At 40.4% G+C, this 27,405-nt stretch overlaps 3 protein-coding genes across 3 annotated transcripts; 2 read left to right on the top strand and 1 right to left on the bottom strand.

Moving 5' to 3' along the window:
• The first annotated feature begins 933 nt into the window (after positions 1–933).
• Positions 934–13,645, top strand: LOC115744371 (formin-like protein 14). Its single transcript, XM_030679495.2, has 18 exons — positions 934–1,083; positions 1,428–1,536; positions 1,629–2,332; positions 2,667–2,888; positions 3,082–5,105; positions 5,255–5,372; positions 5,825–5,896; positions 7,521–7,619; positions 9,361–9,402; positions 9,489–9,569; positions 9,667–9,717; positions 9,795–9,876; positions 9,954–10,048; positions 11,213–11,284; positions 11,401–11,517; positions 12,431–12,499; positions 12,576–12,642; positions 13,009–13,645. Exons 2-18 carry the CDS (start codon positions 1,464–1,466, stop codon positions 13,149–13,151), a joined length of 4,131 nt encoding a protein of 1,376 aa, XP_030535355.2. The 5' UTR covers positions 934–1,083; positions 1,428–1,463; the 3' UTR covers positions 13,152–13,645.
• A 1,597-nt stretch (positions 13,646–15,242) lies between these two features.
• Positions 15,243–18,509, bottom strand: LOC115744383 (phytochrome-interacting ankyrin-repeat protein 2). The gene is made up of 3 exons (XM_030679523.2): positions 17,772–18,509; positions 16,230–16,401; positions 15,243–15,718 (listed from the first exon to the last, which is right to left on the bottom strand). Exons 1-3 carry the CDS (start codon positions 17,907–17,909, stop codon positions 15,498–15,500), a joined length of 531 nt encoding a protein of 176 aa, XP_030535383.1. The 5' UTR covers positions 17,910–18,509; the 3' UTR covers positions 15,243–15,497.
• On the top strand, positions 17,585–27,349 carry LOC115744372 (probable inactive ATP-dependent zinc metalloprotease FTSHI 2, chloroplastic). Its single transcript, XM_030679498.2, has 12 exons — positions 17,585–17,595; positions 20,630–22,160; positions 22,432–22,604; positions 22,876–22,977; positions 23,089–23,253; positions 23,391–23,531; positions 24,500–24,658; positions 25,390–25,475; positions 25,633–25,711; positions 26,230–26,352; positions 26,861–26,917; positions 26,998–27,349. Exons 2-12 carry the CDS (start codon positions 20,813–20,815, stop codon positions 27,214–27,216), a joined length of 2,652 nt encoding a protein of 883 aa, XP_030535358.1. The 5' UTR covers positions 17,585–17,595; positions 20,630–20,812; the 3' UTR covers positions 27,217–27,349.
• Positions 27,350–27,405: the final 56 nt, after the last annotated feature.

Below are 27,405 nucleotides of genomic sequence, written 5' to 3'. Positions count from 1 at the left end.
AAAAAACTGAGCAGTCAAAATGATGAAACCGGATCAACAAATGATCCAATTTCACCAAAAAAAAAAAAAAAAATTGCGATCAGGATTGGACCGTCCCACCATCGGAATTGGTGGGACGGTCATGCTAGCTTAATCCAAAAAAATAACATAGACTACACTTATCATAAAAAGAATGATGAATTAGACCATCTTCTTTCCAATATTAGACACACTTTCCAAATTCACCTCGATTATTTGAGTCTTTCCCATTGCCAAAAATGTCAGAGAAAGTTAGGAAGGCCAGCCAGAGATGTCCATTTTCTGAACTCCCTTTTGTGAAATTTTCTACTTTCTTTTGCCAACAATGTGCCCTTTTTTGTAGTTTAGTGAAGACATTATCGCACCATCCAGCTTATTACATAGTTACCACAACTAAATTTCTTCCTTCGTAGATCTCCCCCGAATTTTACCTAGGTAAATTGGTGTCACGCCTTGTAGACTTTAACGAAGCTACAACGAGACCCCTTACGTGTTTTCGCAATTTAGAGCCGATGATTTGCATCGGCATACCGTGATTATGTTTTCCACTCTGCATCAACCTACATCGCTGTTCAGAAGGGCATGAATTTTCGCCAACGAGCTAAATGTTTGGTTGTGAAGTACGAGCTAAGCGTGTGCTCCTATCTTGTTCTCCTCTTTATACTTTGTGTTTTGCCTCGTGTCGTGTTCCGGCCGACGATGTGGGCCATTCCGGGCGGACGGGATCGGAGAGATATCCGATGGACGGACTGGGCTTGGGCCAAGACGCCTCGAATTGGGCTAAATGGGCCCAAAAAGTCCACGTCAACGAGTAGAAAGATTGTTCGGACTGGTGAAAAGCGCGTTTGTGGCTTTCACGGCGTTCTCTCTCCTGGGCCGTCCATAAATGAATACGTCAATCTCGCCCATCCAAAAATCAGGTGCTGTTTCTTCTTCTTCTTCTTCTTCTTCCCCAAATTCAAAGTTTCAAAATGTCAGAGGAGTGAGTTCAGAGCCTCGCAGTCGCTGCAGAATTTTTTGTCTTCACTAGTTCGTCTCCGGATTAGGAACTCCCTCTCACTTCAGGTTCGTCCAAAGCCGATTGATTAAGCCCAGAATTTGGATTCATCTTTAAATTCGTAACTGGAATTTGTATGGTGCTTTTTTCTGTTCGAACATTTCCGGCAATGCGCGTTGTCGTTGTTCTAAGTGGGCCGTTCGGTGTTGTGTTAGGGCTTTCCTAGGTTGGGAGTTTGAAATTCTGAGCTCGCGCTCTCCTTTTTTGATTGCCAGTGTTTGTCGGCGGCGAATGGATTTCGATCATTGTTATATCTTTTTTGTGTTCCATTATTGGTAGCTGAACGCCGATGAGAGCCGATTTTGATCTTGATTTCACGAGTTCTTCTTTTGTTGTGTGTGTGAAATGGTAGGTGGGTTTCTGAACGTGATAGAATTGGTTGGCAGAAATGTCCCTCCTCAGTAGATTCTTCTACAAAAGACCCCCAGATGGGTTGCTCGAATTGGTCGACCGGGTTTACGGTAACATCCCTCATTTGCCTAACTTTAGTTCTCAGCTGCCGCTTCCCCTTCTTTTTGCGTGCAGCTATTTGAATTGCTAGATGTTTATGCAGTTCTTGATTCCTGCTTTTCAACGGAGGTATTACCGGACGAAATGTACCAAGTCTATCTGCATGAGATCTTGGCTGAGTTACACGAAGAGTTTCCGGACTCGGCATTTCTCGCGTGCAATTTCCGGGAAGGTGAGAAACGTAGCCAATTCGGTGAAACTATGTGCGATTATGACGTCACTGTCATGGATTATCCGCGCCAGTATGAGGGTTGTCCCCTCTTACCTTTGTCATTGATTCAACATTTTCTTCGCGTCTGCGAGAGCTGGCTTTTGGTTGGGAATCAGCAGAACGTCATTCTACTGCACTGCGAGAGAGGTGGTTGGCCACTCTTGGCATTCCTGCTGGCAGCTTTCTTGATTTTCAGAAAATTGCACAGCGGAGAACGGAGAACACTTGAAATCGTTCACAGAGAGGCTCCTAAAGGGTTTTTGCAGCTCCTCTCGCCATTGAACCCGTTGCCTTCTCAGCTTCGGTACCTTCAGTATATTGCAAGGAGGAATATGTCTCCTGAGTGGCCACCTCCAGAGCGAGCACTTTCTTTGGATTGTATAATCTTGAGAGCCATTCCTAGCTTTGATTCGCAGAATGGTTGCAGGCCACTTATCCGTATATTTGGCAGGAATCTCCTCAGTAGAGGGGGCCTTTCAACGCAGATGCTTTTTTCCTTGTCCAAGACAAAGAAGACTCTTCGACATTATCGACAGGCAAGATTTCTTCTGTCCACATTTTTAAACTTCCTGTTCGATTGTCATTTGGAAGTAAAACACTTTCCGTTAATCATTTTCTTGTGTACCAATCTATATGATTGCATGTGTTTCCTGAAATTAAACAGGGAAAGATCATAACATAAATGTCTTCGAAAACCAGTTTGTTCTTAGAGATGGATTTAGAAGATTTATCTGAAGAATAGCTAGTTTAGCAAGCTAAGTCCAGTTTTATCTTTGCTACCCATGTCATTAAAACAGGAAAATGTCCTTGGAGTGCCTGCAAAAGGTTTTTGACAACGAGATTGGGTGCTAATTAGATGACCTATTTCAGGGGGACTGTGATGTCATTAAAATTGACATTCAATGTCTGGTGCAAGGAGATGTGGTCCTGGAGTGCGTCCACTTGGACTTGGACTCAGAAAGGGAAGTTATGATGTTCCGGATAATGTTCAATACTGCATTCATCCGATCAAACATACTGATGCTGAACTCTGAGAACTTGGACATTCTTTGGGATTCAAAGGAGAGGTATCCAAAAGGATTTCGCACAGAGGTGAATATTTCTATAAGCCAGTCCTTGCTAGAATGGTAAAAGTAAAGTGTAAGCGTTAGAGAAGGCCAAAGAATAAGATTTTCTCTGTCCAGACAAATTGCTGCTTATCCCTTTTGTAGATTGATTTGTTATGGAATTGTGCTGATATTCTTTTGGTGGTCTCTCAAACCTTTTAATTGACTTTTCACATCAGGTATTGTTTGGGGATGTTGAGAGTGCCTCTCCACCGAGAGCTCCGATCACTATTTTGAGTGGAGAGGAAAAAGGCGGATTGCCCTTAGAAGCTTTCTCCAGGGTTCAGGAACTTTTCAGTGATGTTGAATGGGTTGACAACAATGATGATGCTGCACTTTGGTTGCTTAAACAACTTTCAGTCTTGACTGATGTGAAAGAAATGTCTAGGCTACAAAACAAAGCAAGTTTGTACACTTCACCAGCTGATTCCGAGGATGAAAATAATACTTCCAGTGCAGCAGATAGTTCGGATGAAGCATTCGAATTTTTCCCAAAGCAGTCAACAGATCCGACAAATTCTGTGACGCAAACAAATTTTGATAGCGATGATGTGCTTGATGCAAAATTTGCTTCAGAACTCGTGGATCAAGGATCAGATACAGCTGACCCTCCCCCTATTGATCAGCAACCATGCCTTGCAGACGGAACAGCTCAAACTCACTTGCTTGAGTTAACATCATCTATGCCACCTCCTCTCTCCGATTGTCTACCCCAACGACGAGTATCACTAGCAGAACCACCGCCACCGCCACCGCCCCCACCTCCTCATCTTGTACAATCTTCACATCAACCACCAGCTCCCCCTTTGCTTCCCTCTAGTAATGCTGCTAAGGTGCCACCTCCGCCGCCACCACCTCCTCCACCTCTTTTGCAAACTTCTCATCCCCCACCGCCACCACCTCCTCCACCTCTTTTGCCAACTTCTCATCCCCCACCGCCACCACCTCCTCCACCTCTTTTGCCAACTTCTCATCCCCCACCGCCACCACCTCCCCCGTTACCTCTTTCCAATAACATAGCTAAAGGGCCACATACCGCACCCCCCCCCCCACATGTCAGTCACCAAAAAATTGCATCAATGCTAACTTCTACTGTTGATGGAGCTGCATTGCCATCAAAAGGTCCGCCTCGGGCCCTATCTTTTCCTTCTAATTCTATGCCATCCGCCAATATCCCACCACCACCTCCCCTTCCTCCAACATCTAAACTCCATCCACCAAATCCTCCACCTCCCCCACCACCTCCGCCATTTTCATCTAGATCAAGACAATTATCTGCAACAGCGCTGCCTCCACCTCCACCTCCACCTCCGCCGCTGCCTCCACCTTCCCAATTTGTTTCATCTAAAGGACCTACCCTTCCTCCTCGTCCACCTCCTCCTCCTCCGCCTCCCTCCTTCACATCCTTCCCAAGTCAGTCATCCCTGCCTAATCCAATCCAATCACCACCATTGCCACCGCCGCCTCCTCCACCTCCAACCTTTAGTTCTAACGGTCCTTCTCTCACTTCACCAACCTACTCTGCACATAGCCAAACATCTTTAGGGCTGTCACCTTCATTTTCAGACTCTAGAACTTTTAAGTTGCAGGGACCTCCGCCGCCTCCGCCGCCTCCTCCGCCTCCCCCAGCATTATCTCATTTAAAGTCTGCCACGAGAGGTGCTGTTCCCAGAGAATCTCCTTCACCTTCCGCAGCAAATATTAATTCCACAGTAAACCTTCCCAAGCCACCTCCACCACCGCCGCCACCTCCTTCAGGCCCTGGACGGCCAGGTTTATCCCCATCACCAACAGCTCCACAGCCTCCTGGTGCACCTCCTCCACCGCCGCCACCTCCTTCAGGTCCTGGACGTCCAAGTCTTTCCCCATCACCACCAGCTCGAAGTCCTCCCTCTGCACCACCTCCACCTCCACCGCCAGCTCCAAAGCCTCCTGGTGCACCACCTCCACCGCCGGCTCCAAAGCCTCCTGGTCCACCTCCATTTCCGGGGGCTAAGGGAACAAATGTAGCCCCACCTCCTCTGCCATCTAGTGGAAGGGGAAGAACTCTAGGGTCAATGAATCAAGGGAGGGGTCGATCTGCTGGTGGGACTTCTATCCCACCTAAAAAATCCTCTCTAAAACCTCTGCACTGGGTAAAAGTAACACGTGCAATGCAAGGAAGTTTATGGGCTGATTCTCAGAAGCAGGAAAATCAATCAAGGTTTGTTGATACTCAATTAGTAGATATCGCTATATTCTCACCGTTCAATCTTCTTATAGATGCTACCAATACTTTCTGCAATTCAGTTATTTGAGAAGTATCAGAGTTTATTCATTAATGGGCTTCCTGTCACAATTAATACTTGACAGCGCCCCTGAAATAGACATTTCAGAACTTGAAAGTCTCTTCTCAGCTGCTACTTCGGATGGAAGTGGCAAAGCTGGTGGTCGGCGTTCTAACATCAATAAACCCGAGAAAGTGCAATTGGTGAGATATTCACTTTCTTTCCTATTTGTGTTTTACTTTTTTTAACCATAGTCCTTGTAACAGAAGCAGTAATTGATTTGTGATGGTAGTAGTAGCTGGTAGGATGTTAATGCATGCTACAAGCATGTTATATGGGTGAAGTATTAGTCTGGGAGTCTCATGAGGTACTTTTAACCAAATAAGGTGAACTCTGAAGAACCTCCAGAAGCAGTAAAACCGTTGTATTTGCAATAGCCTGGAGAGTTTGGCTTCTGGATTACCTTTCTCATCAGGCTAAAAGAAAGCCACTTATTATTATTACTCTTTTTTGATTGTTCTTATTTGGTAAAACAATCACGGGTGCCTTCCTTATATTATCGGTGGTAATATGTTTATCTAGGATCAGATGGCAATGCTTTTTTGTTAGTCAAATTTTATGTGCCAAGAATAATTTGTTTTACTTCCAAATGCAGGTTGACTTGCGTAGAGCATATAATTGTGAAATAATGCTCTCAAAGATAAAAATTCCCCTGCCAGAAATGATGGTAAGTTGTCTTTATTCCAGTTGCATATCTATGGAATTTTTCCTGTTTTAATTTGTTATGCAAACAAGTTGTTATTGCATCTTGAATACTGAGAAGAATCTGGCTATCCCATTGGGTTTGACTTTCTGCAGACACCCAACTTTCATGCTTCTTTTGAACTTTTTCTTTTTACTCTCTTTTTGTCACGTGTTTAGACTTTGTTCAAATTTAAAAGAGAATGGGGTACCGTATTCTTCCCCCCAACCCTACTGTGATGAGGATGTGGCTTTGTTTGGATTGTTTAGCTAAATTAGACTATGACTGGGCATGAACCCACATTATCAGACAATTGCAAAGAAAATAATTATGGCTTTCAAGTTAGTTTGTAGGTCTACTTAAATAAGAATATGTACATGCATGCTACCTTTTTGTACTATATTAGCTACATAGATCAAATAGGTTCTAGACGAGGAGTTGGATCTTGTTGTCTTTTGCAATTTTGCTAAAGCATGGGCGATCTTTCAAAAATATACCTCTTTTCACGTCAAAGTGAGATAAGAAGGTTTCGGGAGCAATTTATTAATTTCCTATCTCCTGGATCCTTCCATTGCTGTATGTTGTTACCAAACTAAACTCCTTTGATCTTTACTATTTGATTATATCATCTTTTTTCTTTACAGTTTAATTTGTTATGAAACATGTTAGGTTTTTCTCCACCCCTTAGCTTGACATGACTGTTAATTAATATTCACTGGATATTTACATATCTTGATTCCCAAGAATTGATGTGATTTATGGTTACTAGTTGTTGCATGACCATCTCTACCAAAAAATTGAGCTATTAGGAAAATTGATCCGAGATATTTATCGGACTTATTATTTAGCATTAGTTAAGTGGATCGGTATAGCCTTATGGCTATCATATCATGGCCTTGAGCTCTTTTTATTCAGTTCTATGCATAGTATTTGCCTTCCTATGAGGCTATTTGAGAAGTTTGTGGGAAAAATTGTGCTTTCCTTATAGAACACAAATGTTCTTTTTTTTTTTTTTCTAATCCTGCATTAATCGGGGATTTTTCATTACATTGTTGAGGATAATATAAATTTACATATTTTTTCACCAAAACTGACGAAAAAGCAACTTTACTGATGGTGGACTGAAATATATCATCTGCTTTCTCGCCTTTTCTTCTTTAGGATGGTAGAACAATTATGTTGGTCGATTAAAGGAGTTCTGGAGTTTAAAGTTTTAGGGTATGTTGATGTAGTCCTACTAAATGCAATTTATTGGTTGAATTATATAGTTTGCTAAGCATTTGATAGATTGAGTGTGACAAATGATCACTTTTATGCAGTATAATATGGAGAAGAAGGGAAATTTCAGTTATCACGTAACTTCCATTTATGATTATTTTTAAGTGTGCATGGAGATGCACACAAGCATGTTTACCCTCCTGCGTCATGCACTGTCCTATAAAGACAAAAAATATGTGTGGACAGCAAGAGCCGGTATTATTGCCACTGTTTCTACAGCTCATGATTCATATTATCCTATTATCTGCTTTCATCTATTTCAAAAGTGATTGTCTTTGAAAAGTTGACTCAAAGTGTGTTGGTCACACTAAGTAGTACCATTTTCTTCCAGAATGCAGTTCTGGCTTTGGATTCTTCAGCTTTGGACATTGATCAGGTCGAAAATCTCATCAAATTCTGTCCTACCAAGGAAGAAATGGAGACTTTGAAGGTAAATATTCTCTCTCTCTCTCTCTCTCTCTCGCTGCGCGTGCTCTCTCTCTCTCACGCTCATACGCATGCGTGCACACACACTTACATGCATGCACATGCGTGCCTGTGCGCATAAGCACTTGGTCACACCAATCACAAATCAATTCGTGCTCATGCCATCTCCTTGCTAGGCATGCTCTTTCTGTATATCTCCTTTCCTGTGGAGAGTGCTTCCGTGCTTGGAATGTCCTTAATGGTATAATAAATTGTCTGAATTTTTACTGGCTGTACCTTCCTGGTAGTACATATTTTCTTCTATCTTTTTTCTTCTGTTGATAATGATTCTTCAAAAGCAAGACGTAATTGGCCCCTGAATTGATAGCCTGGAAGCCTTTCTTGAGAACATTTAGACAGTAACATGTCCCTTTTTTGTTTCTTTGGACTAGTAAAGTGAAAAGCATCTATAGGTAAATTTTTTTACCTTGCGTACAAGAGTGGTGTTTTCAACAGGGGAGAGTTGTGTATTATGTGCTGATGCCTCCTGCAACAGCGAATTTTACCTGAATGAAAGTCAGATGGAAGATTCCTTTAGAAATGGAATGGAAGAGTTTTTGGCTATGTTAGATATGAGACGGGGTAGTAGGCTACTATACCTGCGGAACAGATGCAATTACAACAGAACACTCTCTTTCTTTGGGAATCTATCTAGAAAGTTCAGGTTCCTTGAAGGTTTCTTTTTTTTGCTTTAGAAGCAGCTTGGGAACGTATTATTGCTTCGGATAATCTTTAGAACAGAGGAAAATACTGGTTAACTAATAAATTTTTTTGTGCAAGAGTGAAGAGTAGTATGTGAATCACCTACTTTATGCTGGCATAGAAAGATTTGGATTACAGTTTTTTGCAATTTAAGGAGTAAATTGGGTGACTTCAGGCACAGTGCAACATGAACTTTGGGCTTGGGGAGGGATTATCTGCTCGTGTGTTGGAAAGAAGCAAATTATTATAATGATTCCTCTCGTTGTTTTTTGGCTCATTTGGAGAGAGAGGAACAGGAGGGCATTTCAAGGAGTTGAATCCTCTGGGGATTCTCTTAGGGATAAGTGGTTTTACAGTATTCACTTTTGGTATAGCAGGAGAGTTCAACCTCATACATCTTGTTTGTTGGAAATGCTAGAGTTAAGTCTTCAAGTGCATGATTGTGAATATGGGTGGCTTACATCTGAAGCTGTATAGGGGCAGTACCTTCTTGGAACCTTCTTAGTTGAATTTTATACGTGACTAAAACAAATTTAGCTCCATTGATCTAAAGTTGTCTTGCATCTTCTGAGTGTCCTTTACCAATTATCCTTGGACTGTTCACACAAGATTAATTTCAGAGGTTTCCTCTGAAAACATCTACCTAAGGTACTGTCTTATGCTGATTAGATTTGAAATAATGACTCTTCTAGAGAATGAAAGACTTGAGATGTTTCTTGGGTTGACATGATAAAGTGATGTTCCTACTTGGTGCTGGTGAGTGGTAACCTGATGGCATCTGTAAAAAATCCTTAACGCATTTGGTGCAATGTACAGCAGCTCGGGGTAGGCCTTACTGATCACACCAGTATATCTTAGTGTGTGTTTGCTCATAAACTTCTATTTCACGTTAAAAGTGATAATTCTTGTAATTGCATTTTCTAGTCGACTGTTCTATGATATTCAATATCCATCGGATGTCTTTCTTTTACTAAAGTACTCTGCAAGTGCTCCTCCTTTTTCAGAATTATGCTGGTGACAAGGGATCGCTAGGGAGGTGTGAACAGGTTTCTTTCGAACCACATGTCGAAAAGCTGCATTCTCTTCAGTAATTTTATTTTTTTATTGATGAAATTGGTTGTTGATGTTTCAGTTTTTCTTGGAACTGATGAAGGTTCCCCGCATAGAATCCAAGTTACGAGTGTTTGCTTTCAGGATCACCTTTTCAAGTCAGGTGTGTATTCCATGCTTTAGTTGTCCATGTTAATTTCTAGTTCCATCTCCTATTATTCCGAAAGATAGCAGTGTTCACATGCTTTTTCTGCTTCTAGGTGAATGACCTAAGGTCTAACCTCAGTACTATTAATGATGCAGCTCAAGAGGTACCGCCTATATCAAGCATATTCATTGCAATATAAAACTCAATACACTTAGCATCCATTTTTATATGTCAACGTAGGTGAAAGAGTCAGTCAAACTACGTCAGATAATGCAAACCATTCTCACTCTGGGCAATGCATTGAACCAAGGAACTGCACGAGGTGACAATCCATACTTTTTTTTGACAGATTTAATTACTGCGTGTCATAGTTGACATAGATTGGTTCTCATATTACAGGTTCTGCTATTGGCTTCAAATTGGACAGCCTCCTTAAATTGTCTGATACTCGTGCGAGAAACAACAAGATGACTTTGATGCATTACCTATGCAAGGTAAAATATTGTGAACTTTTTCCAAGATTTCAAGGTATTAATGGGCAGCTGACCGACCAAAAATAAAAATTAATGAGTAAGCAAAGAAATACTCAAGGCGAGAAGTAAAGGATTGCCTCTTAAAACAGTAAAAGGACAAAAAGAAAATTACATTAGAGTAAATCTTTGTAATCTCCTGATAAATAATTCAATCAGAAAGTGTAGCTTCGCTCTCTCTCTCTCTCTCTCTCTCTCTCTCTCTCTCTCTCTTTGCTTATGGGTTAATCGTTCTCTCTTGGAAGTGGTACAATAGGTATGGAGATTGATTTGCTAATTTATTATATGATGATTGCATTCAAATATGCAAACTTATCAGATATCTTAGCACGTTGCAATGAATGTCATGATTATTTTTTTGTGCGTTGGCTTGAATGGCAAATTGTTGTCCAAATACTTTAGACTCGGTAAGTAAAGAATAGTTTTTTTTTTTTTTGGGGGGGGTGGGGTGGGGTGTTTTCCCTTATGGCCGCTGACAAGCCGTCTGCTATGAGGAATGGGCAACATGATTTTCACCAGATGTGAAACTGGAGAAATTTCTTGGTTGATCTCACCTGCAAGAGATAAGTTGTCTTAATCTTATTGAAGAATGCATCTGAATTGGAATCGTTATTGGCGTCCTTATGCACGTGAGGGAACATACTGTTGTGATACTTCCATTTTCCAATTAGCCTATTTTGCAACTTTATATTGTGCAACTGGATGATCTTCATTTATTAGATCTTAACAAGAGCTTCCAATGGTTTGTTACTATTTTTTTTTAGTTTAATTGCACCTTACGTATTTATATTTTAGGATACACAGTGTATACGGCCTTATGTTATTACTTCTTTAATGCTCACATCACCAATCTTCTAAACACCTTTGTCTTCAATACATAATATATTTGGCAATGCTATGGAATCAAGGTTTCTGGTTAGGATCTTCTGGAGAATGCTTATTGATGGAACTATTCTTATAGTTTTAAGAGTCAATAAACTATCCTTCAAAGTTTCCAGCTCTGTCGTTGGTTAAATTTGATTTTCCAGCTCTTTGTTTATCCTTTAGTTGGTTCTTTTCTTGGACATGTATTCATATGGCAGTGCAATGTGAATGTGAATCCTATCAACTTCCTCTTTTCTTCTCCAGCTTCTTGCTGAAAAAATTCCAGAATTGCTGGATTTTAGCAAGGATCTTGTTCATTTAGAAGCTGCTTCTAAGGTATAAAGATACTACTTTGGATTTGCTCCTGCCTATTATCCCTTGTTGCTAGCCCTACTTTACATCATGTACTTACGTTGTTGCCTTTTCAATCTGCTTGTTAACCGTATGGCCAGATCCAATTGAAATCTTTGGCAGAGGAAATGCAAGCTGTCAGCAAAGGTCTTGAAAAGGTCGAGCAAGAACTTGCTGCTTCTGAAAATGATGGTGCCATCTCTACTGGCTTTCAGAAAGTGAGTACTGTTTTGTAAATCTTCTTAACTTGTAAATGGATCCACTCCAATACCTCCTTCCCCCTTTTGCTGATGATTTGGCTATCTCAAATTGTTATTTTTTTTTCTAACCTCTTCCTTTGTTTTTCCTTATCACGAGATTTTTGTCCATGTCCTACTTTTAACACTATTGTGTAAGTACATAAGGAAACTGTCGAGATGCACGTATGAGTTGTGTTAGAGAAGTTTCACATCGGAGAATTAATGTGGCGTGGAGCTGTTGATATATTCAAGTTGGCTCACAACTCATTGGCTTAAGCTTAAGTGAAGGCGGGCCCAACTAGATATGTTAACGGGCTTTGACTTGGGTTTCATCTTGGCAATCTCTCTGAGTGAAGGTATTGGGCTTTTGCCACGCGCTTTCAGCTGGAAAGAATACTGGAATAATAGTAATGAAAAATGTGAATTGTGGAGAGCTGCTAATTGATGATGTAGCTTTCTGAATAAATAGGAAATGTCTACTTTGGTTAACCGAGTACAATGACTGACATCACTGTTGGGGCTCGTGACTGACATCACTGTTGCGCGCGTAGGCTGTATTGGCATTTTTCCAATTCTTAGCTTCGGTGAGATCAAATTTTTTGGTTCAATTATTGTCGCCCATTCTTAGCTTCAGGGTAGGATGGTAATATTGTCGCCAGTGAGTTTGTTTTTCTTCAAGCATTTTTTGCTCGAGTTCTTGAATGTTAAGAGATCATCATTTCTTCTGGGATTTTGTCTCTGTCTGGTTGTATGCCATTCTTAAATAGCTCCACTGGTTTAGTTACTCTAATCACTTTTTAATTTATTGCACTGCGTGTACAAGTCAGACAGAATGACCCAATCCCTGGCCTTTTTTCCTCATTATACACCTAGGGGATGTTTCTTGTTTCAGGTGTTGAAGAGCTTTCTTGACACTGCTGAAGCTGAAGTGAGGTCACTCATTTCATTGTACTCTGAAGTGGTGAGTCCTCTTCTGGGGTCTGACTGAACTTCAAGGCATGATATCTCTGTTTTTACATGAATCCACTATCTCGCAGGGCCGCAATGCCGATTCTCTGTGTCAATATTTTGGAGAGGATCCAGCTCGCTGTCCCTTTGAACAAGGTACAATTTTTCTTTACTACATACTCATTGAGATATTCAATTCATTATGCCGTATTCAAATTACTACTTTGATCATTTACTTGCTTGTATACATCACCTGACATCCTGGTGAGACTACTTGTATCACTTGCTATGAGTTATATCTTTTTTCACCAATAGGCTTGATGTTAGTATATGTATGTTTCTTTGCAGTCATATTAGCACCATCAATTGAGATCCATCTCATTCGTCGAATACCATTGGAAAGAAGTTAAATTGTCTCTTGGTTAATTAACTAGTGTTGTTTGGGGTGTTTCTTGCCGACCGACTCTTTCCTTCATTCTGTGCATGGCAGTAGTGAGATTTTTCTATGCTTGTTTTTTGCAGTGACTCAAATCTTGGCCGTCTTCGTGAAGATGTTCATTAAGTCACGTGAAGAGAATGAAAGGCAGGCTGATGCAGAGAAAAAGAAACAGGAGAAAGAAGCTATGAAAGAAAAGACTTCTGCTAATTTGACTGTGAGAAGATAAATGGCTTGTCTAAACCAAAAGAAGCGATATTGCAAATGTCTCCAACAACCTCCTGATTTGACATGGTATACGAAACTACCTGGCACACGCAAAAGGTGGATTTGGGGGACAGCTCAGTTGTTGTGCGCCCAAAATGCTCGGGCTTCATTGAACAGTCAATTTCGACTGGCTGGTACGTCCCTTGGGCTCCATTGCTGCATCAAAGCAAACTTCGGCAGGTGGAAATCACTTTTAAGAGGCAGAAAACTTTTGCAAAGATTTACTTTACTAAGGCGGGATGAAGCATCTTGAGACTGCTGTCGTGTCCGCTTTTCATCTTTGGTATGATGCCAATTGGGTGTCATGCTGAAAGTCCTGTATAGCTCGTCGAAGTTCAATTTTGTAGGCAATGAATTTGACTGGCAATACGCAATGTTAATGCTACGCAAGAGGCAGAAGAAATTCCTTTTGACTTTCAAAAACAAAAGCGAGTTGCAGTTATTCTGATATTTTGAGTTTCTTGAGTGCATTCTCAGTATTTGCATACTAGCATTTGCCAAAGGAGGAAATCACATCAATGGTCTCTTAGAGCTTTACCCACTTTCATGATTTTATCTTCTGAAGGTGGAAAGGTCATCCTTCAGTCTTAGGAAATGTTTGTGGTTTGTACTAGTTGGCCGTTATATTCAAGAGGCCAATCATGGTAATCTTCTAATTGTGATGCATCAGAGCACAGTCGACAGTAGATTTGCCAGTTACGTTCTTACTATTATTTATGCAATTTTTCCCTTACAAAAGCTGCAATTTGGGTTAGTCAATGGTTACCCTCACTTTTCCTTTTGATAAAATGGGAAAAACAGAGGTCACCAATTGAACAGCATTATTAGCTCTTGTTGGGGTCCATATTAGGGAAAAAATTTCCAGAGAAATTTCCCTTCCTAAAGCTTGTGCTCGCATTAAGGCAGTTGGATTTGACTGTAATTTACCGTTTCGGCAAGACAGTTAGAACAGCCAAAAAGAAAAGGGTTAATATCATAAAAAACTCCAAATTAGTACACCTGTGATAAATTTATCCTAAACTATTTTTTTAACCACAAAAAATTTCAAATTAGTACACTTATGAAAAATTTATGCAATGTTAATTTTTTTAAATTTAACTGTCAAATTGCTGATTTGATGATACATGACGGTTAACGGATATACCAGTATAGGGTTTTGATCCTCTATTTGTCACATCTTTATCAATTTAGAATTTTTTGTGATATTAACTCAATTTAATGAGGGGTAAATTTGTCCCAGGTGTACCAGTTTGAAGTATTTCGTGGTCAAAAGAATTAGTTTAGGGTAAATTTGTCACAGATATACCAGTTTAGGATTTTTGGTAGTCAAAAAAATAGTTTAGAGCAAATTTGTCACATGTGTACCGGTTTGGAGTTTTTTGTAGTCAAAAAAATAATTTGGACTAAATTTGTCACGGGTATACCAATTTAGGGCTTTTCATGGTATTAACCCAAAAGAAAATAGATCGGAACAAATTGAGTAAACAATATACAAAGGCCTCTTAAATGTACTGTTTCATATGCTTCATACGCCCATTTCCTTATGCGTAGAGGACGTTTTTGGAGACTTATAATGCTTAGGGAAATATTCTACCAAAAACAAAAATGCGTAGGCAAATAAGAAGGTGGTCCTTCTGTCCAAGCTTAAAGAATTTATTGTGAATGCGGCCGTACAATTTTTCGATATCCTCGTGATCTTCAAATTTACAAAAAAAAAAAAAAAAAAATCACGATCCTCTTTCTCGAGTATTTGCATGTCACCGTAATAAATTTATTTCCTCTTACAAAATGAACCAAAGACTACAGAAATCACCTCGAATGGCCGCATGTGACCAATTCCTTTCATTGAAATTGCGACAAATTGTTCTTTATCGCGGAAACTCGCGACATGAGAAACGGTCCTCAGGGAAAAAACTGCCATTTTCTTCTATTGAAGGAATGGACGAGGCAAGTAAATTGCTCATTCATTCTTAGTAGTTCACACCAAACATAACAAGGAAATTAAAGCTGCGATGGGAACCGCCTTCTGTGCCAGTCCCAGCTCCTTATGAAATGAGAACAAAGTCGAGACTTTATTACAATATATCATCCTCATAATGGTTCCCAAGTACATAAGATAGTCATAGTCTTCAAATACACCAGAGTACTGTGTTTAACTGCAAACATCAGAACAAACACAATAAGATGAGACACGACTGTGAGAGACAGTGGGACGATGGCATGTTTCACTGGTAATACAATCCCCATTCTATGGTGAACATGCTGGCTCATTAGAGAGGCTTCCGAGTCCTGAGTGTTGGAAGACTCATCATAAGCTTTCCGAGCTATAGGAGGAGCCCTCACCAGTAGATAAGCTCTCCTGCCGAAGACGCTTCATCTCCTCATAAGCAAATTCGAGGCCAGGGCAGTAATGCAACGGTGGGTTGAATCTGCAATCATTTATGTCATCAGGCAAGAAGGCTCCATTCTCTATCAAATATTTGACAGCTTCCCGTTTCCTTTCTTTGGCCGCACTATGGAGAGGTGTCCCTGAGTCAACATTGAATTAAACATCAGCGAACCACATAGGATACAAGTGCAATTATGCAAAGTCACAAATCCCTCAGATTCCCGAGGAGTATTTAGTTCAATAAAGAGAAGTATTTTAACCAACACCCATCAGTGAGAAAGGCTTTTCTTCTTGTTGTTATAAAGAGAAATGTTTTGTTGAGGGTTGTGTCAATGAGTGCTTACGACACTAGACAAGCATAATTGACAAAGAGGGTTTCGATTTCCAAAGCACTAATTAAACAAATCACAAGAAAGTCATAACCTAGAAAGTTGTAATCTTCCCTTCTTTGGTTCTTTCAAAAGTTCCTATGTTCCAACGAGAAAGAAGTGCCTTGAGGACACACACACATACCCAAATTCTTCTGCTATTTAAAAAAAAAACAAACAAACCAACAACAAGGTACACTGGGATTAATTTTGCCTTCTCTTAAGAAAATCAGAAATTAAGTAGGTTCAGGGTGATCGTGGGAACATAGGATAAGGCGCTCACAGCCACAGGCTCCTTTAGTTCTAGCATCAATATTTGCACCTCGCTCGAGCAGTTCATCCATGACTTCCACGTGGCCACCCTCAGCAGCAAGGTGGAGTGGTGTCACCCCTTTTGATTTGTGGCCCCAGGCAGCCACATTCACATCCATTCCTTCATCAAGAAGGCGCTTCACCTGTTCCCAAAAAAAGCTTAATCAAACTTCTTTCATGAAAAAGGAATTCAATGATATAAGAAAAATGCCTAAAAAACTGTCAGTCAGGAAAATGCATTAGGAAAAGCCAAACAATACATGATTTAACTTCAACTACAAATTTCTCGAAAACAGGACAAAATGGAAATCAAAGGTTAAAGTACAGAAGTAAAATAATATGATTTATGTGAAATGTAATCAAGAACAGCAAAAGACGAGCAGTTTCAGCATTACATAAATTGGTGTCACTAAGATGCTCAGATTGAAAACAACACAATAAGTAGAATCTGCCTGCATTTGTGAATCGAGCATCATAGTCTTTGAAAATAAGTACTACTAAGTTCAATCTGCTTCTTTGTAACAGCCATATCTTATGAACAGATTCTCCCGGACCATGCAGATAGGAATTAAGAAAGATCAGATTAGCTCCCTAATCAATCAAACTTATTCCACCAACCTTGGTAATCCCAACAGCCCCTACAGAAGCAGACATTCAATCAACTTCTTTTTTGTCCACTTTACTCATATGAAGCATCACTACTCAAAATTATGATCACCACCAGAAAGAAAGGGGAATAAGCCCACTAATCAAACATGTTCAGAAGGGACTAAGCCCGCTAACCAATGTTCAGACAGAGCAAGACAAGCCAGGGGACATTTGCAACATTTTGGCAGTACAGGTCATCCATAGCAAGAGCCTCATTGAAAATCACTAGTCAAGGTCTAAGAATCTTCATTGGTCACATAAAAAATGGGTAGGCAATACACAACTCTTCAAGTAGGTTCTGCAAGAGCCAACTATGCATGTACTTTCATATACCCCAGCAGTACCTCACCGAGTTCAACACTTCACGGGGTATAGGTAACTTGATCTATATTCTGAAAACCTAATCGAAAGAATGCATTTATTATAATCCTTTTCTTAAACTACCACGAAGAGAGAAATAAATTCACAATATTCTTCAAGTTGAGCTGTAGGTCAGTGAAAACTCTTTAATAGCCGAAGTTTTATTCTTTCCTTCAGCTAATTTCTTCCCCGAGAGAGTGGAAAAACTTATGTCATATATGACAAAAAACTCAACTAAGACCATTTATAGATAAAAACATCCCCCAACATACTGTTTTCCTCTTTTCCCTCGCTAGTATAATACAGCAAAGGAGGAAAACAAGAAGCATGTTATCATGAAGAAAACTCTCACGCTAGAATCCTGACACTACAATCCGAAAGCCTTTCATCTCATGGTCTATTGTAGCACGATCTTCTACCGTGAACATAAACGATATGACCAAACACCATTAGGATAAACAACCAAAACAAACAGGAATAACATTAAAAGTATCAGATCACCGACCTGTCTGAGGTCGCCTTTTCGAGCACCTATGTGGAGCAGAGTCCACCCCCTGTCATCCCCGTCAGCCCGGCTCCTAAACGAGCGCCTTCTCGTCAGCGACAGATTCCTCCGGACCGGAACCACCTCCTCTTGAGGCATGATTCTCCGACTCTTACAGCCGGAACAGATACTAAGCACCGGTATTATCGATCACCACAACCCCAGAGCAAAGACAAAATAAATTTGCTCCGCCGAGCGCGAGTGGATACCGTAAAGCTCCCAGCGGCGAGGGAAAAGGAAAAAGAGAGAGGCAGGCTCAGAACAATCGAAGACGACCGCGAATTTACATCATTCGAGGTTGGAGCACGAAGCAGAGAAGAAGGGAGGAGCAAGACAACGAGCAATTAGCGAGAGAGAGAGTGATGGGCGAAGCAGTAGGGAGCGAAAGGATTCAAACCAGGGCCGAACACACGGAGATTCGCATAGGCGGCGATGGAGAGGACGCGAGGAGACGGTGGTGACAGGTACATAATTCTGTAAGACGCCGAAACCCTGGTGCTATTGAGGAGAGATCAGTGTCGAACGAGACCGAAACCTGTTACGATCAGGAGGAGAATCGGGGAGGACATGTGTGAGAGGTCCCGATCGGAGAAGACGATGAAGATTGCCACAGATGCTGCCGTGACCAAACCAAACCCTAGAGAGAGAGAGAGAGAGAGAGAGAGGAGTCCTGTATGTTCACGCAGCAGGATCGCCTCCGCCTGAAAAAAACAAAGAAACAAGAAAGGAGACGAAATTTCCTGTTCTTTACCAAACACTTTATGTTCTGGTAAAAATAAAAAAAAAAGTGTCACTTTATGTTTCCATTTGTTTCTTTAAAATGAAACCATCTAAAACTGGAAAAAAAAATGGTTGTCTGTGTTTTGCAAAAAATCATTGATTTGACAATTGTTTTCTTAATTAATATCGATAATAATTTTTATCTTAATCATTTCGTAAGCAATAAATTTTTTTTGTTAATTCATTTATGTGAACAATGTAATTTATCATTTTTAGGAAACAATATTCAACGATTACATACCGACATGTCAATCACTGCCATGACGTAATAAGTTAACATGTGTCAGTTGAAGTGGAACAAAAAAAAAAACTTAATACTATGAAAAATCTCAAATTGGTACTTGCAACAAAGTTATCCAAATTAATTTTTTGACCATAAAAAATCTCAAATCAATACACATGTTATAAATTTACTCAAAGCTAATTTTTCAATCATAAAAAACTCAAACTGATATATCTATAACAAATTTACACTCTATTAGTTTTCATTAAATTGGATCAAAACCACAAAAATCTTAAACTAATACACGTTTGACAAATGGAGGATAAAAACCTTAAATTACTACATCCGTCAACTATTAAGTGTCATTCAAGTCAGTGATTTGATGATAAAATTTAAAGAAAATTAACGGGGAATAAATTTATCACATGTGTGCCAAATTGAGTGTTTTTTGTGATAAAAAAAGTTAATTTGGACATTGAAATTTTTCATAATATTAAACTTAATTAAAATACGAGTTTGATTTTTATCTTCTTCTTCCATCACAGAGCACCGCCCCTCTGGCTGCGGTCTCCACCCCCTTTGGTGTCCCCTGCGGTCGGCCCAAGCTACACCTCCGTCGATAGCTGGCGGTTGACTCCATTGTTGCTCGTCCAGATTTGGCCTCACGGGCCAACACTTTGCTCATCCATTCACCGATAGCAACGACATTACAACTAGTTGTGAGTGGAGTTTTTCCATCTATCGACAACAATGAGTACGAGCAGCAAAGTCATACTTTGTTGCTTGCGGTTGGCCTATGCTGCTACTTCGTCATCGGATTGGCGGTCAATTGTTGCTCGACCAGATCTAGCCTCGGCCATGACCGAAAGCTTTGCTCATCCATCCACTGACCGACGGCAACGATACTACATCAAATCGTGACCGGAGTTTGTCCATCCACCGACGGTCTGCCTACTCTGCTCCGTTATCGCCTTTGATCCTCCACACTAACGATTGCAAGCAACAAAAGTCCATATCTGGTCGCCAAGCCCGGAATGGAGATGGCGGCAGGAAGGGTGGTGCTTTGTGATGGAGGATGAAAAAGACAAAAATCTATTTTTTTTTTTTTACGTTTTTTATTTTAATCAGCTGATATGTGCCAACTTATTATTGGACAAAAAAACGTTAGCTACATCGACGCGATGCTCTGCAACCATTGAATATTTTCTCATTAACAATAGAGCGACTCGTTTACATATCGAAATCAATGCGAACCCTGTCAGACAAGCTTTAGCTCACCCCAAAGAAGATATCGCATTGCTTATTTTTCGATTATTTCGTAAAAAATGAATAATTCAGAAAATATTTTCTTAAAAATAATCATTTATGTCGTTGAAATAATTAATTGATGAAAATTATTCTCATTATCAATAATGATTTAAATTCAAATATTTTATGGACGATATAGATATTTTTCTTTTATTCATGTTCACAAGCGATACAAGTAATTATTATTAAAAAATATTTTTTTTCTTATCATTCAATTTTTCACGAAATAAACGGAGCTCAAATACTTAGAAGAAATTTACAGTTTTTTAATTTTTTTGGATAGGTCTAATCACAATCATGACAATTGAAATATTCGGAGGGAAGGATCCTTAACAAGTGCGTGGTTTTTGTTTTGGTTTTGTAGATCGTTTAATATAAAAAGAACATCAAAAACATGTTTTTGGGTCTAAACAAAGTGATCAGGACCTGGTTCTCTTCCCTACCTTCAAGAACTCCAACTCTGTTCATCTATTCTGCTGGGCGAGTGTGCCCACTACAATCGCGCGAGCTGCTCCGCTGGTCGGCCTGTACGGAGCAAAAACGCCCTGAAGGTTGAAGGAAGCAGTTCTTGTTTCGCTTCACGCAGGTTGTCCAGCATACGTTCTTCAACTCGGAATCTACATATTGACGCACTGCTCAAGTTTTCATGACGATGTAGCACTTACACGCTTCGCATAAAAGCTGTCAATTCATGGCCTTCCACTGCGATCTTGGTTCTTCAACCCTCCCCTTTCGCGCATTTCGCAAATCCAATTTGAATAAACCCAAGACCCCATCTTTAATCCCCATTCGCCCTCCAACTTCATGCCGAATTCGCGCCTCTGAAAATGGGAATGAGGGGCACAATTCTGAGGACGAAACAAAGAGACCCCAATTCGATTTCCTCTCCATCCCTGCAACCCTGACAATCATCTATGCCTCCCTTCCTCAGTCCGTGGCGGCGGCTACCAAGGTTTCGGAGAAGAAGAGGTCAGCCAAGAAAGCCCCCGAAGCATTGACCCCGGAGCAGCTGAAGTCTTGGTCGAAAGGGCTTCCTTTAGTTAATGATAGAATTCCTTATACTGACATTGTAGAACTAAAGAAACAGGGCAAACTTAAGCATGTAATAAAGCCACCCGGGATTAGTTTAAGGCAAAGGGTAGAGCCTGTTCTGGTAGTTTTGGAGGATTCTAGAGTGTTGAGGACTGTGTTGCCTTCTGTAGATGGGAATAGGAAATTTTGGGATATGTGGGATCAGCTGAGTATTGATTCTGCATGTGTTAATGCGTACACGCCTCCGGTCAAGAGGCCAGATGTGCCGGCGCCGTATTTGGGGTTCTTGTGGAGTGTGCCGGGATTTATGTTGAAGCTGATGAAGCCCAAGAAGGAGTCGAAGCGGGCGATGGAGTTGAGGCGGGTGAGGGAGGAATTCAGGAGGCAGAGGAAGGAGGAGTTGGATCGAATGAGGCAGGAGAGAGAGATGATCGAACAGGCGATGAGAATGCAGAAGAAAGAGGAGAAGAGGCGAATAAAGAGGGAGATCAGGAAGAGGAAGTATGAGGAATCATTGCGCGAAGCGAGGAAGAATTATCAGCACATGGCAATTGTGTGGGCAAATTTGGCACGGGACTCAAATGTAGCAACTGTACTCGGCTTGGTGTTTTTCGTGATCTTCTATCGAACTGTGGTGTTTAGCTATAGGAGGCAGAAGAAGGATTACGAGGACAGATTGAAGATCGATAAGGCAGAGGCGGAGGAGAGGAAGAAAATGAGGGAGTTGGAGAGAGAACTGGAAGGAATAGAGGGTGGTGATGAGGAGATTGAGGGAGGATCAGGAGGAGAACAGAATCCTTATATGAAGATGGCAATGCAGTTCATGAAGTCGGGTGCTAGAGTTAGGAGGGCACGTAATAAACGGCTCCCCCAGTATCTCGAGAGAGGCGTGGATGTGAAGTTTTCTGATGTTGCAGGTCTTGGGAAGATAAGGCTTGAGCTTGAGGAGATTGTTAAGTTTTTCACACACGGTGAGATGTATCGGAGAAGAGGAGTAAAAATACCAGGTTAGTTTCTCAAAGATCTCCAATGACGCAGTAGTATTAGTAACTACTAGGGGCAGGTGTATCAATGTCTTACTACTTGCAAACTTTTTGCTCTTGTCATGTTAATGTGATATGCAGCATATGAAAATGTTGTTTCGCTGGTTGTGTTGGCTTACTAATGGCATTATCATTTCTACCCTTTCATTCTCCCGGTTTGTCTCTCATAACTTTTTCCCTTTTTTCCACTCAGTTAATTTATTTTTCTCGATCATTGTCTTCTTTTAATAACCAGGTGGTATACTTCTTTGTGGTCCTCCTGGTGTTGGCAAGACTTTGCTAGCCAAAGCTGTGGCTGGTGAGGCTGGCGTAAACTTCTTCTCCATTTCCGCTTCTCAATTTGTGGAAATATATGTTGGTGTTGGTGCTTCTCGGGTCCGTGCACTTTACCAGGAAGCGAGAGAAAATGTAACTCTCATCTTTAGCTGTTTCACTACACTTTTTGTCCACGGTGCTTATTTATGAATTACTCATCTTATCTGCTCTGTGTCGCTTGTTTCATCTTATCCTCGTTACTCAGCTGTGTTTTGGCTGATTTTTCTTTCTTTATAGCAGGATTTGATTATACTTCGTTTCATGATACCGTGATCTTCAGATCTTGATAGTTGGTTCAGTTTCTTCTGAGCTGTTAGTTTTGTTGCTGATAAGGCAGGGTAGTTTAAAATGTCAATCTTTGTAGGCTCCATCTGTTGTCTTCATTGATGAGCTGGATGCTGTCGGAAGGGAACGTGGGTTGATCAAGGGATCTGGCGGACAAGAACGTGATGCTACTCTGAATCAGGTCAGTTGTGACATTGAGTTACGTCGCTGTTGCAATACATCCATGAATCGTCAGATATAACAAGTCCTAGAGAATTAATGCTTGTTGCTGTTTACCATGAATGTGCTTCAGCTCCTCGTATGCTTAGATGGGTTTGAAGGTAGAGGGGAGGTTATTACAATTGCCTCTACAAATAGGCCCGACATTCTTGATCCTGCACTGGTGAGACCTGGAAGGTTTGATCGGAAGATCTATATCCCAAAACCTGGCTTGATAGGTCGTGTGGAAATTCTTAAGGTGATTATTACACCTGGAAACTTTCTTAAACGAAGATGAGCTATTATCACTTTTGTGTCATTTGAAGTCCTTTTCTTATCAACTCTTTATCTCATTGGCTAATCTAATTTTTGGACCATTGAATGGTTTCAATGTAGGTCCATGCTCGGAAGAAGCCAATGGCTGATGATGTGGACTATCTTGCTGTTGCTAGCATGACTGATGGAATGGTTGGTGCAGAGCTAGCTAACATTGTGGAGGTTGCCGCTATTAATATGATGCGCGATGGCAGAACTGAAGTAATACTTCAATTGGAGTGAAACTTCTTATTTTGTCTTGATTGTGGTTTCAGTTCCCTTGTGAAATCAATAGTGCAAATTATTGCAAATAAGGACTATATGATGAGTCACCTTTGTGAGCGAGGAATGGATGTTGAGACAGCGTCCATGATTGAATTGCAAACTCCATTTCGGTATTCTGCAAGTTCCAGAAGCAGTTGAACGGTGGAGAGTGCTTTAGGGAAATTTTCTTTGGGAAAAATGGTCAATCCCATTGGAATTGTTGAGTAGTTGAGTTCATTTGAAGCTAAAAAATGAGACAATCCTATGATGATAGTGCTTTTGTTGTGAGAGATGAGGTCGTAATCTAAGCCCAAAATACTCTGCATCACACTGATACTTTTTAAAACAGCTTGTAATTGCTCTGTTTGTTATTCTTGGATGAAGGATAGAAATTGTCGATCAGTACTCAAACGATAATGCTTAGCTTAGCCTACTGGAACATCACATAAATACAGAAATAACTCTCCTTCATGGTAATAGCAAGAGTTCGTGTTCTTACAGAATATCTTATTGTATCCGAAGAACGGAATTTGCTTGTCTCTTAGTCACCATCCATGCCCCTGTTTTCCTTGGCCTACCGATAACTTCCTTGTGCCTTCTCTTTGGAAAAATCTACAATTGTTAGAAGTGCATCTTGTCAATTTTTTGATCGACGAATGCTTCTGATATGGGTTTCCTGATAATTTCTAATGGACCTCCCTATAGGCACTTTAGTCTTGATCACTGAGGAAATTAAGATTACTCACTTAGATAAAGTTGTGTAACATTTCTTTTCCAAGCTCGACATGTGAGTGGGCATATAGTTTCTCTTATTATTAATGGTAGACACAATTTTCTACCCTGATGCTAGAAATTGCTGCTTCTGTGCTAGCTTTCTGGATTCTTTCATTGATATGTTGAATGGGATTATTGTTGCTTTCAAGCAGATCACTACTGATGACTTGTTACAAGCTGCACAAATTGAAGAAAGAGGGATGTTAGACAGGAAAGAGAGGAGCCCTGAGACATGGAAGCAAGTGGCTATTAATGAAGCGGCTATGGCTGTCGTGGCTGTCAACTTCCCTGATCTAAGAAATATTGAGTTTGTATGGCTCTTAAGCACCTTTCTTCTCCATTAATATCTGTGCAGATCCCTGAGCAATTTAAACCCGTCCTGTCTTTATCTCACTTGTCATTAGTCTGTTTTATTATCTTTTCCTGCCTCCCTTTTGTGTTTGATATCCCAATTCCAACTTTACAAACATAGCTTTTTCTTGGTGTCATGTCCACTGTATGTTACAATGGCAATAGAACAGCAGTTGACCTTTTGAAACCTAATTTTCTCCTTGAGGCCAAATAGAAGGCCGATTTAAATTTGGAATTTCGTTTCCCTTTGTTATAAGAATTAGCTTGAGTCCTTTTGAATTGTGTAGTCATTTCCGATGCGATACTGGACACTGCTGTATTGTGCTTGTGTCACTGCATAGGACTTTAGAGAACTTATTCGAACATGAATCCCAGACTCCCAAGCTAATAGGAGGAGAATATTTGTGTGCGTAAGGTATGTGGAGTACTTAATGGGTCTGGACATTATGATTTACACTAAGTTGTAGTATCTCATTTGAAGGGGGTCCAGGTGAATATCCTCCTGTTATCTATATATTGCTCTAGATATAGACCCAATTTCACGTTTTTAGCGGTGCTACCTTCTTTATCTCTCCAAAATTGAGTTGGATACAATTCGTGTGGAACTTTTCTTGTCCATTCATTCACCGCTTAGCTATAGATGTATTGTGAAATTGGGAAACGTTGTTTAACACTTTGTTGTTCTGAGCAGGTCACTATTGCTCCTAGAGCAGGTAGGGAGTTGGGTTACGTGAGGATGAAAATGGATCATATGAAGTTTAAAGAAGGAATGCTGAGGTATGAGTTCTTGTAACTCCAAGATGTGACTTGCTACTTTTATGAATCGTTATAACAGCATTAAAGCTTATCTAGCTTAGAAGTCATTGTGATTTGAACTGTTAACTGTGGAGTACGTGCACTTTTTTAATCTAATTTGGTTCCAATTATCATGCAGTCGGCAGTCACTTCTAGATCATATCACTGTTCAACTAGCTCCACGTGCTGCCGATGAGCTTTGGTATGGCGAGGGTCAGGTTAGAAAAGCTTCTGTGCTATATGACTAATCATTTGATCATGTATCATGCTAAAACCATCGCCATCTGTGCCATGTATTTTTCACTATTTTAAGCTTTCCATGATAAAGCATGTTTGTTCGTGGGGTCCATTATATGCTTGCTGTAAGTGGAAGTGAAGACAGAAACTTCTGTGATCTCCATGTAGACATCATTTAGAATATATTCTTGTTTTGAATTTTGAATATTGTCATTTTGTCAAAAATAACCCAAGCAATTGAAAATAGCTGAAAAATGCAATATAAAATAGAGTGCGGCACGTCAGAAGCTAAACAGTTACAACCATAATTGCTCTGCACCCTGAACTGGCTCTGGAAATATAGATGGGCTAGTCATTTGTAACTATCAGTTGAAGTTGGCTGCCTGTATTGTGCTGTTGTACTAATTCTTTGTCCGGCATATATTTCTCTATTGTAGCCTTTATCTCCATTGAGCTATCTCAGCTGATTATTGATAAGCTTCTCAATTATATGATCCAGTTGAGCACCATATGGGCAGAAACAGCGGATAATGCTAGGTCAGCAGCAAGGACTTATGTACTCGGTGGTCTCTCTGAGAAACATTATGGGGTCTCCAATTTGTGGGTTGCAGATCATATTAACGTAAGCACAACTATTTTATTCTTTAGATTTTAGTTAACAATTTGGGTATCATGATTTTTGGGTTGAAGACTCTATTAGTGCATGCAATGAATATCATGTTGGATGTGACACAACCTTACAGAGTAGATACACTAGGCAAAGTCATATGGTTTCATGTAGCTAATTTTTTTGTAACTTATGAGAGTTTGATGCATAATGTTTGAAGTCCGGTGCGTGGTTTGAAATCTCCCTTTAGAGAGATTCAATTTTTTTTTGCTTTGAATGATGGAGTTATATCATAAATATAGCTGAATAATACATTTTAGTGGAACTCTTCCTTTTGAAATATCCCTCAGCATGTTCCCTTTGCGGGCTAACCGTTCCTGTTATATGACTTCTGAGAGCGATTCAAAACTGTCATATCTACTGGTACATGTAGATTAGGTCAAATAAGTCATCTAGTCTAGAATACAATTCTTGCTAGTTTGTGCATCACTGTGCATACGATAAGCAAATTATGAAATTTCAGGAAATTGATCTGGAGGCTCTACGGATTGTGAATGAATGTTACAATTGTGCGAAGGAGGTAACATACTGTCTTGATGAAATGTTTTGTTCCCCTCTTTGCTCTGCCCTTGTCTTGTTAACATTTCTCTGCAATATCAGATCCTTCAGCAGAATCGGAAGCTTATGGATGCGGTGGTTGATGAACTGGTTCGGAAGAAAAACTTAACAAAGCAAGAGTTTTTCCAGCTAGTCGAGCTGCATGGCTCGCTCAAACCAATGCCACCTAGCATACTCGACATCAGGGCCGCTAAACGTGAGAAGTTTCAGGAGAAGATGATGATGAATCAGAAGGAAGCTGTTATGGGAAAGCATACGTGAGTAAAATGGCATGGTTTTGTTGTTGATACAGAACCATCGCATCCCCAAAAGAATCGCTTTGCAGACACCATAGTGGGCTCGACCATTGCACAGAATGGTCAAGTTAGTCGCAACAGTCATCATCATTAATTAACCCTCATAGGCAGGTTTTGGTATGAGCCTATTTCCATTGCCATTTGAATGAACCGA

The sequence above is a fragment of the Rhodamnia argentea genome, chromosome 9 (genome assembly GCF_020921035.1).
Source record: "Rhodamnia argentea isolate NSW1041297 chromosome 9, ASM2092103v1, whole genome shotgun sequence".
NCBI classification, from domain to species: domain Eukaryota; kingdom Viridiplantae; phylum Streptophyta; class Magnoliopsida; order Myrtales; family Myrtaceae; genus Rhodamnia; species Rhodamnia argentea.
Note: the sequence above shows the minus strand (reverse complement) of the source record. Positions and strands in the feature narration are given on the sequence as shown.

Coding starts and splice junctions, on each gene's coding strand:
- LOC115744371 (XM_030679495.2), top strand. CDS start 1,464: ATGTCCCTCCTCAGTAGATTCTTCTACAAAAGACCCCCAGATGGGTTG. Junction 9,718..9,794: donor TTAATGATGCAGCTCAAGAG/GTACCGCCTATA, acceptor ATGTCAACGTAG/GTGAAAGAGTCAGTCAAACT. Junction 10,049..11,212: donor TGATGCATTACCTATGCAAG/GTAAAATATTGT, acceptor TTTCTTCTCCAG/CTTCTTGCTGAAAAAATTCC.
- LOC115744372 (XM_030679498.2), top strand. CDS start 20,813: ATGGCCTTCCACTGCGATCTTGGTTCTTCAACCCTCCCCTTTCGCGCA. Junction 22,161..22,431: donor AAGAGGAGTAAAAATACCAG/GTTAGTTTCTCA, acceptor TTTAATAACCAG/GTGGTATACTTCTTTGTGGT. Junction 22,978..23,088: donor GTGATGCTACTCTGAATCAG/GTCAGTTGTGAC, acceptor AATGTGCTTCAG/CTCCTCGTATGCTTAGATGG.
- LOC115744383 (XM_030679523.2), bottom strand. CDS start 17,909: ATGCCTCAAGAGGAGGTGGTTCCGGTCCGGAGGAATCTGTCGCTGACG. Junction 16,402..17,771: donor GAAAAGGCGACCTCAGACAG/GTCGGTGATCTG, acceptor TTTTGGGAACAG/GTGAAGCGCCTTCTTGATGA. Junction 15,719..16,229: donor AACTAAAGGAGCCTGTGGCT/GTGAGCGCCTTA, acceptor ATGTTGACTCAG/GGACACCTCTCCATAGTGCG.